Source organism: Anabrus simplex, chromosome 6, assembly GCF_040414725.1.
Source record: "Anabrus simplex isolate iqAnaSimp1 chromosome 6, ASM4041472v1, whole genome shotgun sequence".
NCBI lineage: Eukaryota > Metazoa > Arthropoda > Insecta > Orthoptera > Tettigoniidae > Anabrus > Anabrus simplex.
The window spans coordinates 19,327,362-19,340,580 of record NC_090270.1 but is presented as its reverse complement, the minus strand read 5'-3'; the positions used below and the strand labels follow the sequence as shown (position 1 = coordinate 19,340,580).

General features: G+C 39.2%; 1 protein-coding gene across 2 annotated transcripts in view; it reads right to left on the bottom strand.

Annotated features, from left to right (window-relative positions):
* Positions 1–13,219, bottom strand: part of snama (something that sticks like glue) — a 651,651-nt gene that overhangs the window by 385,514 nt on the left and 252,918 nt on the right. For both annotated transcript variants that reach the window (XM_067149701.2, XM_067149702.2), the window contains exon 12: positions 11,857–11,932. In XM_067149701.2, coding sequence (XP_067005802.2) covers positions 11,857–11,932 — 76 coding nt within the window. The remainder of the gene's footprint in view (positions 1–11,856; positions 11,933–13,219) is intronic.

Genomic DNA, 13,219 nt, shown 5'->3' with positions numbered 1-13,219 from the left:
GTAGAGTGCCCCAAAACCAACTGGTTGGGCCGCCCAAAAAAAAGTACATTAGGAAAATATGAACACACAAAAATAGGCAGTGTATTGTAGAACAGGGCAATATTCAAAATCACGAAGATTCGATCGGTTGAAGCACTAGTATTTTCTGTGTTCTTATATGACTGTGAGACATGGACCCTCATGGCTAAGGACAAAGACCCATTGTTCTCGTAGGACTATTTTAGTGGGCAAACGCCCTGTCGTTTTCACAGACCGCCCGGCTAACGTAATGTAAATACATGCTAGTTACGTAATATAAACACATATTTGAATCACTGCGTGCTCCAAATTAAAATATAAATACTGTAAAGCGTTTTAAACAATAAATCTTCGTTATTGTCAACATAATTCCATCAATTACATCGGAGTTTAAATGTTTAGGTTGACTATAATGGAGTGTCGTGCGCAAGCGGTCTGGATCAGCGTGGAATCGCACGAGAGCACTCGATTCCCCATGACGTCACAAACCCATATGGTAAGCCCTGATGTTTGATTATGAACGAGCAGTAGAACACTAGAACATCTTGTTCGTCATAGTAACACTAAAATAGTTTACCTGTCTGATATTACTGCTGACCTAGATTACAGAATTTATGGCTGATGATGCCTGTAATGACAGGTGAAACATGTATCATTATGTGCTTAAACCTTAATATAATGATTGTATCATAGTCGTAAAGAATTCAAAGTATTTAATAGGTGGTTCTCAATTAATTAATTGTAAAAAATTTTAATATTTCTGAAGGGTGACGCTCCATGTCGTACGATGTCAGCCTGTAAATGATCTCTAGTGACATATTTGGTGTTTACGCGACAAAATGTTCTAAAATTAAGCCTTAGACGCCCAAGAGAGATTCAGTTTACTCTGCCATTTAGTAGGTATAGAGTAAGCTACAACGGAACGTCGAAATTGGCGACCAAACAGCCAGGTGGCATCAAATTAAGATGTTTGCATTATTATTATTATTATTATTATTATTATTATTATTATTATTATTATTATTATTCACTTCAGTTCCTTGACATATCTTAAGGAGGGATGGAGACAATCTGGAGAATTCTATCAAAGAAGGCAAAATAGAAGGCAGAAGACAACATAGGAGAGCAAGCAGGTGGCTAGATCAGGCTAGGAAGATAACTGACCTTCCTCTTCAGAACGTCCTAAGAAAACTGAAGACCGAGTTGGATGGCGACACTTTGTGAAGCATGTAACAATGGGGTCACGACACTCAGTAATGAGTAGGGCCTGGATTTTTTGGTTTTAAAATATTTTTTCCTCACTATTTAATTCACAAATTTCAATATATTTGTTAGTTTCACACTTCCTGGAGCAGAATATATGAATTTCATTGCACCTAAAAAAACAAACTAAATGAGGGGTTGATACCTAAAATAACCTAAACAGCTGTTTTACCTTCTTCAAATAAAGAATGTTATTTCCTCATTGAACTGCATTGTAAAATTATAGGATGGAGATAGTTCAAGTTACTACCGTTAAATTCAGCACGTCCCATGTTACCCGCTACACAAGCGACATCTGGTGGCTCCTTGATACACATGATAGGTCAGGAGGAACGTAAACAGTTTCGCCTCCAGTCGGCCACAGAGAGTACAGTGTGGTTAATGGTTCCTGCAGTATTTGCTAACCGTGACTGTTGCATAGCGAAACAATGCCTAAATCACACTTATTGGGAAAATGGAATGCTACAGATGGACACGGCTGGTCGAGTAGTCTTGTCAGGCATGTTCCAAAGAAGTAAGCTTCTCATAACTGACCTAAAACGTGCATTGCGATACCCTAGCTCGCTTACTGAAGAGTACTTAGAATTTGGATTCTCCATTTCAGGTTAAATGCAGACAGAAATCCCATATTGTGCAACATAAATCTGCAGCTTCTCACATCACTAGCGTAGCGAGGAGATGTAAGTCCAGCAGCAACAGTAAGCAAACGTTTATTTATTCCACAGTTGGCAGGCCTGAAGATAACTTTAACTTATGCCTGTGTCAGGCGTTGGTGTCTGAAAACATCCCATGGAACGTGCTAAGTAACCTGACCATGAAAACATTCTTGGGAGACATCAGTGGCCGCAGTATATCTAATGAATCCACTTTAAGGAATAATTATTTGGATCTTGTTAATCAGAAGACATTAGATGAAATAAGAGAAGATATAGGCAATCACTATATTTGGTGTTCAGTCAATGAAATATCTGACAGTTGCGGCAGGTTCGTTGTGAATGTGGTAGTAGGTAAGCCGATTCAAAATGAACCAGGTAACCCTTATCTAATTCTTTGTAAAGAAACAGAACAAACTAACAGCACAATAGCCTGCACAGTGAGGGATGCTTTACACATATTGAGAACAGAAGAGAATCAACATACAGTATTACCCCGCATTTACGTTCCCGGCTTTTACATTTTCCCGTCTTTTACAACATTTTTTGTTGGTCCCAATGACATTTCCTATGCTCACAATGTATTAAAATCCTCCAATTTACATTTGTGACATTTTATGCTTCCCGCCATTCAAGAGGAAAAAGTTTGAGGTAAAATGGCGTCGCAACTAACCTATAACGCTTTGAGTAACCATGGCATGATGACCAAATAAAACAACCATGGTCAATAATAAATTTTTCAAAATGGCGCCCGGTAATGATGACGTAGTGTTTTATCCTCCGAGTAAATTAACCGTAAAATGTGACGAAAAGTGCGGAAAATGTTGAAGATTAGTGAAAAATGGAATGCCGTGTGATTCATGTGATCGATGGTGGCATTATAAGTGTGGAAATTGCCCTAGAGACGTGAAAACTAATGAAAATGTTGACTGGATTTGTGAGCAGTGTGTTCGGAATGTTGTAGTCGGCGACGGCGTTGACGGTGAAGCACCGAAAACAATCGATGAGGAATACAAAAGTGCATTAGAAATTATACAAACATTCTACAAAAGGACAATGAGGCTCTTAAAGTTCAAAATCAAGAATTAAAAGAAAGACTGCGATCGCTATAATTTGGGACTGACCATTCTTCGAGTGATATACCGGTATCAGTAACAAACTCTAGCACGCGGTGTCAAGTAGTTCATGGATGGCCGGCTAAGAAGAAATCTACAACTGAATTTCCGGAAATAAACATGAGAAATAGGTTTTAATGAATTTCCGGAAATAATTATCAGAAATAGGTTTTCTGCCCTAAATAATTTAATTCTGGAAGAAAGTAATCGCGCACGTGAAACCAAATCATCGCGATCCGCTGCTGTTGCCGTGCCGAGGTTAAAATTTAGGCCTAGATTTCAGATTCAAGATCCAGTTAGGCCTAAATCAGCAAAGGTAGCTGTGTTTGGTGATAGCCAAGGAAGGGGAATTGCAGGAGTGATAAACGACGAGAATATAGCAGCAACCGGAGCAATATATCCAGGAGCTTCTATCAGCAGTGTTGTGGAAAACGTAGAAGAAGCAACTAGGAACTTCGGGAGCGGCGATGCAGTGCTTATCATCGGTGGGACGAACAACATAGCTCACGCCGACGCCAAGAATGTAAGATCACAACTTAAACATACACTAGGGAAGCTGACCCACACTAACGTCTTTGTAGTGAACGTGCCCCACAGGCATGATTTGAGTAGAGACTCGTGTGTGAACATTGAAGTGGACAAGGTCAATACAGATATTGTTAAAATTTGTAAACATTTTCGGAATTCTCAGGTTATTGAATGCAGCCGTTTTGAGAGATACTGTTATACAAAACATGGCCTCCATCTAAACAATTCAGGTAAACGAAAGATAGCAAATATTGTTCTAAATTTTATTAATCTTAACATATGTACTGTAAAACAGGCAACTCCCTTGAGTTATAACACTGACCAGGAAAACTAGTAGAAAGAGCCAGCTGTACTTCAAGCTGGCTCAGTCAACTAGAAAATGAAAGTCAGGAAAGTAAGGAATTTCAAGTTACCCAATTGCAACAGTCAAGTTTTAGGGAGGAAAGGGGTCTGAGATTGCTCTTGGTAAACTGTCAAAGTGTAGTAAATAAACAATTAAAACTCGGTTCATTGATGGAATCTTATGAGACTGATGTGGTGATAGGAGTGGAATCGTGGTTGAGAGCAGGGGTGGATAATAGAGAAGTATTTCCAGAGGGTACACAGTCTATCGTAGAGACCGAGGAGATAAAAAGGGAGGGGGGTTTGTGTTTATTCTGGTGAAGGAAACTTATTGTTCACATGAATGGTTTACCAATGAAAGGGATGAAATATTAGGGATAAAATTAGATTCTGATAATATGAAGGAGGTGGGAATTATAGGAACATACAGGCCTGGAAGAGAGGAAAGAGACATGGAAATATTTGAGAAAATAATAGATTATACTCATAAAAACAATAATAATGATATGCTAATAATTGGGGGAGATCTAAATTTGCCTGAAGTTGAATGGAATGGAGCTGCAAGTGAAGCCCATGAACAAGAACTGACTCGTCTCAATAACTTACTAGATGTATTCTTGGTTAAACCATGGGAAATTGTTGATAAAACTGAGGTGATTGAAGGAATAGGAGACCATAAGGCTGTAATAATGGATGTAGGACTCGTACCAAAATGGCTTAATAAGAGGGTTACACAAGACAAGAAATTGTACAGAAAAACTAAAGTTGATGAATTTGGGACTTACCTTAAATCACAATTCAGTTGTTGGATAAGTGAAGGGAGTAATGTGGATACACTTTGGGCTAAATTTAAAGGAATCATTTGGGAAGGAGAGAAGAGATTTGTACCTGTTAAGAAGGGTAAAATGACCTCAGACCCTGTTTATTATACAAGGGAAATAAGAAATTTAAAAAGAAAATGTAGAATAGTAAACAGGAAAATCAAAGAGGGTAGGGAGAGTAGAGAAACTAGAAAACAGCTAATGAGGTAACTGAATAGAGTGAAAAAGGAAGCAAAAGAGAATTATATGAATGGCATACTTCAAGAGGGTAATGACCACAAAGGGAAATGGAAAAAGCTGTATTCATATATCAGGAATCAAAAAGGAAAAGGAATCCAAATTCCTACAATGGTGGGAGAAGGCGGTGAACACTATTTAACAAATACTGAAAAAGCAAACCTATTTAGTAGGGAATTCAGAGATTCAGTAAATGATCGTCAGGAGTTGGAAACTGAAACAGAAGATGGAGAGGGAGAGACAGAGGGAAACAAGAAGCTTCTCATTCACAAATGAAGATATTTTCAGAGAAATCCAACTGCTGCAGCAAGGAAAAGCAGCAGGAAGTGATCAAATTACTGGGGAGGTGTTAAAGACAATGGGGTGGTACATAGTGCCTTATTTAAAATTTCTCTTTGACTATGTCATAAATAATAGTGTAATACCAAAGGAATGGAAGGAATCTATAATAATACCAATTTATAAAGGAAAGGGTGATAAAAGGAAACCAGAGAACTACAGACCAATCAGCCTGACCAGTATAGTTTGTAAAATACTGGAGAGTTTAATATCAAAGTACATCAGAGGGATGTGTGATAATAAAAATTGGTTCATGAGGAGCCAGTATGAATTTAGCAAGAAATTTTCTTGTGAGCCACAACTGGTGGGATTTCAGCAGGACATATCAGATCAATTGGATTCAGGAGGTCAGGTAGATTGCATAGCCATAGATCTTTCCAAAACCTTTGATAGAGTGGAACATGGAATATTTTTAAATAAATTGGAGGGAATAGGATTGGATGTAAGGGTTACACGTTGGATAAAAACATTTCTAAATTCAAGGGTTCAGAAAGTCAAAGTAGGAAATAATGTATCGCAGAAAGAGAAAGTTTGGAAGGGAATTGCACAGGGTAGTATAATCAGTCCGTTACTTTTCTTAATATACGCAAATGATTTAGGGAACAATATAACATCAAAAATAAGATTGTATGTAGATGACATAATTGTTTATAGGGAAATAAATAACATGAGGATTGTTCAGAATTACAAAGGGACCTTGAAATTATCCAACAATGGGTTGAAGAAAATAATATGAAGGTTAATGGAGGCAAATCAACTGTTACAACTTTTGCAAACAGGAGCTTTAAAACTGAATTTGAATATACTTTGGATGAGGTAGTTATCCCAAAAGATGGCAAGTGCAAATACTTAGGTGTGAGATTTGAAACTAATTTGCACTGGAAGGGTTATGTTGATGACATTGTTGGGAAAGCATACAGATCGTTACATGTCTTAATGAGGCTACTTAAAGGATGCAATAAAGAATTAAAAGAAAAGAGTTACTTAAGTATGGTTCGTCCATTATTGGAATATGCAAACAGTGTTTGGGATCCTCTCCAAGAAAACCTAATAAAAGAAATAGATAGTGTGCAGAGGAAAGCAGCAAGATTTGTAACAGGGGATTTCAGGAGAAAGAGTAGTGTATCAGAGATGTTAAAGGAATTTGGGTGAGAAACTTTAAGTAAGAGAAGGGAGAAAACTGGACTTATTGGATTATATAGAGCCTATACAAGAGAAGAAGCATGGGGAGATATCCTTGAGAGACTTCAGTTGGAAAATAATTACATCGGCAGGACAGACCACAAATATAAAATTAGAAGGAATTTTAGCAGAAGCGATTGGGGTACATTTTCATTCATTAGGAAGGGTGTGAAGGAGTGGAACAGTTTACCAGGGGTAGTGTTTGATCCTTTTCCAAAATCTGTACAGATATTCAAGAAGAGAATGAACAGCAACAGAGAAAATAAATGAAGTGTTAGAAGGCATTTGACCAGTGCAGATTATTGTAAACAAAAAAATGTGTTTGAATAAATTAATTCCATCCCCTGGTCTAAGGAGTTTGGACAACCAAAGTAGGGGACTGCCTGTAGGGGTGAAGTACAGTGCGGACTTCGAGGACCCTGGGACCGCTACGGTAGCTGTGAAGGCCCTTCAGGAACTCTGAAAAGTGGTGGCAAAAGGGGCTCTGGTTAAGACGCAGCAGGTCGTTATGCTACTTAGGTTCCAGAATGGGTAAAAAAAAAAAAAATAATAATAATAATAATAATAATAATAAAAAATAAGTAAATAAATGCAATGTAAAGTTTAATCTTACACCAGTTGTATAGTATCATTTGAAGTAATTCCACATACTGTATATCAGTTGACTATATTTGTAAGTAGTACAGGAGATATTATAAGTAGAATTTTGTAAACAATACAAATTTATTAAGGATGAGCTGTGAGTTTAATAGAAAAAATTGTTAGCATAAATTGTATAATATTGTATTAGAGGAAAATTTTCTTCCCTTGTTAATTTAATATTTAGTGCTTGACAATAATGTATTTTAGTGTACCATTTGCCACCAAGGTAGACACCTCATTTGCAAATAAAGAGATTTTGATTTGATTTGAACTCTTTAAAACTCTCAGTATTGAACTTCCGCTTAACCAACGCAGTGCATTCTTTGATAACAGGTGTATTCCACAATGTCCTAAACCTGATTTTCAAATCCGACAGCAAGTTGAATTAACTCTCTAAATCTCACTTACACACAAACTTTCCACCATAATCCTATAACTTTTGAATGCAAGTAAACAAACACCCAATAGAAATCAAAAAGATGTATACTACCGCACATACAGTATCTGGGTAATGGCAAAACACAGAGCCCAACGAAACCACAAAGGAGAAGAAGAAGAAGGAGAAGGGAAGAAGATATCAGGTGTTTGCTTTATTGCTAAGTACAGTATAGGCCACAAGAAGGAAAAGTTTTTTGTTCTTGTTATGCGAGTCGAGCAGTCAAAGTGAATTGCCGCGATCTTCCTTTCCCGTCGTGTGTATCTGTTAATCCTTCTTTGTTACTGCTTTATTGTTTTCCTGCTAATAATGGGGAAAAAAGGAAAGAAAAATTTTCACTATGGATGAGAAAGTACGAATATTAGAAAAGGTTGATTTGTACCATGGAACACGTGTTTCATTGGCACGCAAATTGCAGCTTCCTCTATCCACACTGAATACAACTGTGAAAAACAGAGGAAGCATTACATCAAGCGCTTCAGAATGCGGATCAAACTCCAAGAAAAGGAAGAATGCGTCATACTGCAAATACAAGAAAATTGTAAAAAGTTGGTTTGAAACTTCAAGAGCTGCAGGCATTCCAATTGATGGTGTGCTCTTAAGAGAAAGGCGCTTAAAGTCGCAAACATTCTTGGCATTGAAAATTTCAGCACATCCAATGGCTGGATCAACCAATTTAGGAAAAGGTATAACGTAACCTATAAAACTGTTTGTGTGGAAACTAATGCAGTGAGTGATGAAACTGTGGAAGAATGGATCGATAGAAGATTGCAGGAGCTGACCAAGGATTACGAACCCAGGAACATTTTTAACCTACATGAAACTGGACTGTTTGTCAGTGTTGCCCAGCAAGACTTTGGCATTCAAAGGAGATAAATGCCATGGTGGGAAACACAGCAAGATGAGGCTCACAGTGATGATATGAGCCATTGCTGTTGGCTCTGAGAAGCTCCACCCCTATGTGATAGGGAAATCTAAAAAGCCTCGTTGCTTCAAGAATGTGCGATCATTACCTACTACCTACGATGCCAACCATAAAGCGTGGATGACCTCAGATCTTTTCCAACAGCAGTTAATTGCTCTGGATTCAAAAATGGGCACGCAAAATAGGAAGATCCTTCCTTTCATCACCCGCTGGCCTGCACATCCCGTGGATGTTAATTTGAGGAATGTGCAGTTAGAATTTCTGCCTGCTAACTGGACAAGCAAGCTACAACCTATGGATTTAGGGGTTATTCACTCCTTTAAGTCACTTTATAGGAAGAACCTGGTGCAGCAAATTATATTCCTTATGGATGCTGGAAAGGATCCATCATCATTTAAAGTTTCAATCCTGGATGCGCTTAACTTCATTGCGAAGTCTTGGAAAGCCGTGAAGCAGACCACCATTATCAAAGGGTAGGAAGGGTCCACCTATTCAATACTATTAGTTTGTATATTGTTATAAAACTCGGACTAGTTTCGACCCCACATATATTGGGTCATCTTCAACCACGCTGGAAGACATAAGCACATCGTAGTTAGACCCATGTAAGCCCACACCTCCTTTCACTTCTCTGCGTTCCACAGATATCCCGGAACACAAATGATGATGATGATGATGATGATGATGATGATGATGATGACGACGACGATTGAATATTTAAGTAATGCTATTTATTAGCGTTAGAGTACTGCAAATATGTAACAGAAACTAAAAAATTGAGAATGGTCAGTCAGCAATTAAATTACTGTTGCAACACAGAGGGAAATTTGGGGTTGTTTACTTTTACTCAGTTGTTCAATACAGGGCAGAACTGCAGACAAATGCATTTGTAATTCTTAACCTACAGAAGAAATCTCTTCCACTTCTTATTTTAATATTGATCAGTACTAAAAATTCCTGTTCGCACACGTACGTTGTAAAAAACTGAAGTAGTATAGATAGAACATGAGTGATCAATACGTTTCATCAGTGTCCCACTGGTTTATATCATTTACGCAAGTGTTCGTGGCCTACTGGGACTGGTCCCTAGTGTCTGAAATCCTCCTAAAGCAGGTGACATAATATTCCTCAAGGTGAAAGTGTGCCACGAACCAAAACATGTTGAGAACCCCTGGTCTAGCCCCATGGAGTTGTAAGCCAGACTAATTTTACTGCATCCCAAAAAATTTCAATTTGAACACAAACTAGGACCACTCACTGTATCATCAACAATTATGGGAACTAATTTCAAAGTATATATCCATCCTTCATCTTTCTAACTCAAGGTAAAGCATTTAGATAGCACCTGTAGTAGCAAAGAATGAACCACAACTTACTATACATTCCTGAGTGACACTGAAAATTCTATATGGGGCTCAGTACGTACACAAAACTAAAGATGTATTCTAACTCAAAATCAGAATTATGATCACAACATCTAAATTTCATTTCAAAATGTTTTTATTATTTTTTAAAATTTATTATACAATGATTAATAGCTGAATGAGACAGCTGGCATTTTGATAAAATGACAATGTGGATGGCCAGTGAATGTAATAGTATGGTGTGGCACATGACTGCGCTATCATCAGATCTTGTACTGGCCATGCGATTAACAGATAAAAACAGGCTGGCTAAGACAAGAGGGCTCATAACATCTGATAACAGCCAAATTGTTGGTGCCATATATATGGGCCATTCCATCTTCAAAATTGTGCAGGCAAATGAACTTTCCACAGGCCGCTATATGAGGAGTGTGCACTGTGGTACATGGATTCAAGCAAAACCACCACTACCAGGGCAACACCTGTGGTTGATGACAGGGTTCACTATCTGTTAGCTTGGATAGTAAAAGCAGATAGACAGGCCATAGTGCTGCAGATCAATCGTGAATTCAATGGTGGACAACTATGAAACATGAGCGGCCATTCCATCCAGAACTATCTGCTCAAAAACGAGTATAGAAGCTGTTGTCCCACCAGAGTACCTCTGCTCCCCATGTCACGAGGCACAAAAATTGACAAGGGCATAGGAACTGCAGTAGATAAATCTCATATTTGCTGCTCTGTATTTCCGTATTTATTTCCTTTCGCGGTTATTATATGATGGCCAAAGGAAGTCTGCAATTGGACTCTTGAAGCATGGAAAATGGTTGCCTGAATAGACTCACTCTTGCTAGCAGGTTAGAGTTCAGGACAGTGGTGGTATCCTCACATGAGGATTGTTTATGTGGAACTACATCTGTCAATGTGCCTCACTAGTGAAAAATACAGGTGGAGGTGGTGTTCCCCCCCCCCAAGTTGCTTTACGTTGCATCAACACAATTACGTCTTATGGCGACGATGGGATGGGAAAGGGGGCTGAAAGTGGCAAGGAAGCAGCCGTGGCCTTATTTAAGGTACAGCCCCAGCATTTGCCTGGTGTGAAAATAGGAAACCACGGAAAACCATCTTCAGGGCTGCCGACAGTGGGGCTCGAACCCACTATCTCCTGAATAGCAGATACTGGCCGCACTTAAGCGACCGCAGCTATCAAGCTCTGTGGCTTTTGTTTTAAGTACAACTGGGTAACCATCCTCTCTAAACAAATTAAATGGACACAAAAATTAAATGAAAATAAAATAATTTATTAAAAGAGAGACCTGCTGTCCGATCATGTTCACCCATTAGTTCACTTCAAACACCCTGCAAAAGACCAGAAGCCACAGAAGATAATGCATCAGTTCTTCACTCCCGAACTGTATCTTAAATTAATTCGATGAACACACCATAGACATGGAGATGCTTGCTTAACTCTCGAAAGTCACCCAATCTGAATCCTTTTGAACACAATTGTGGTGTTGTAGAAAGTGATATAGATGCCTTGGACTCTGCCCTGACCAATCCCCAGGCACTATGGGATTTTTTTTCCTAGTTGCTTTACGTCGCACCGACTCAGATAGGTCTTATGGCGACGATGGGACAGGGAAGGGCTAGGAAGTGGAAGGAAGCGGCCGTGGCCTTAATTAAGGTACAGCCCCAGCATTTGCCTGGTGTGAAAATAGGAAACGACGGAAAACCATCTTCAGGGCTGCCGACAATGGGGTTCAAACCTACCATCTATCGAATACTGGATACTGGCCGCACTTAAGCGACTGCAGCTATCGAGCTTGGTATGGGATGTTGTGCAGCAGTCATGGATCAGTATGATTGCCCAATGCTTCCCAGTGTCTTGTACAGTCCATGCTTCATCAAATCATAGCTCATGTTACTAGCCAAGTATATCTAATTCACCTGCTCATCAGTGTATATCTGAAGGAAAAGTATAACATACTTACCCAGGAGGGCCAGTCAAGTGTGGAGGAGGGCGATGCAGAGAATGCTCAGGAACCTGCACAGGTGCAACTGCAGTCACTGGAAAACAAGGAGAGGTGGTTTCAGCATCAACTACAGTATATACTGTACTTCAGTAACATTACATAGCTGCCTCTGTGGATCAGTGGTAGAGTGTCGGCCTCCGGATCCCAAGACAGCGGGTTCAAACCCGGCAGAGGTAGTCGGATTATTGAAGGGCGGGAAAAAAGTCCATTCGACACTCCATGTCGTACGATGTCGGCATGTAAAAGATCTCTGGTGACACATTTGGTGTTTACCCGACAAAATTCATTAAATCTCAGCCATAGACGCCCAAGAGAGTTTCGGTTTACAAGGTCTGCCATCTAGTGGGGCTAGAGTAAAACGGAACGTCGAAATTGACGAGCAGACAGCCAGATGGCATCAAATTGAAATGTCTGCACACGGTAGCTGAGGCCATATGATGATGATTATTATATTATTATAGTAACATTACATGAAAAAGTTAATCTACGAGATCATGAAAAGTATGTGGTTATTATACCCAGCAAAACAATTCAATACGTCATAGTGCACAATGCAAAAATCGCAACATAATGTTGTGTCACTCTAACAACAAAACCCCTTCACATGGTACACCTACATTTATGTCTAAGTTTCAATAAAGTAAACTTCTGAGAAATAACCAACCGTTTCTTAAGAAGTTAGTTGATGGCAACATAATATAGAACTGAACTTTGATTTATCATGGAACTACAGAAATAAGACAAGGTTGCAATATCCTAAATATGGCATTAAAATGCAGATGATCTACTGTAGGCCTATACTGATATTTACACTCATGTTCATAAAAAACAGAACACCTTGAAAGACTAGAGATAGGAAGTTCATATTCACAGGACATGTGCATTAATACGTTCTATAGAAATGATTAGCATTTCAGTCACCTAGGTTCAGCATGTGTTCTGTAGCCTAGTATGCACTGGGTCCTCCATGGGCACTGATAACTCGTTCCATACTTGATGGCATCGCCGCGTATAAGACACAAATGGAGTCCTGAAGTATAGCCATCCATGCTGCATTAACCTGATTCCACAGTTCATCTTCGGTGGTTGGCATTGGGTCATAGCGCCACACCCGTCGTTTCACCATATCCCACACATTTTCGATTGGCAACAAATCCACTGACTGGGCGGGCCAGGGCAACAGTCTGACATCCTGTGACAACAAGAAGACATGTTCGTGCAGCAACATGTATTCATGTATTGTCCTGCTGAAATATGGTGTCTGGGATGTTATGCAGAAAGGGTATGGCTATGGGTCGCAGGATATCATTCACGTAGGACA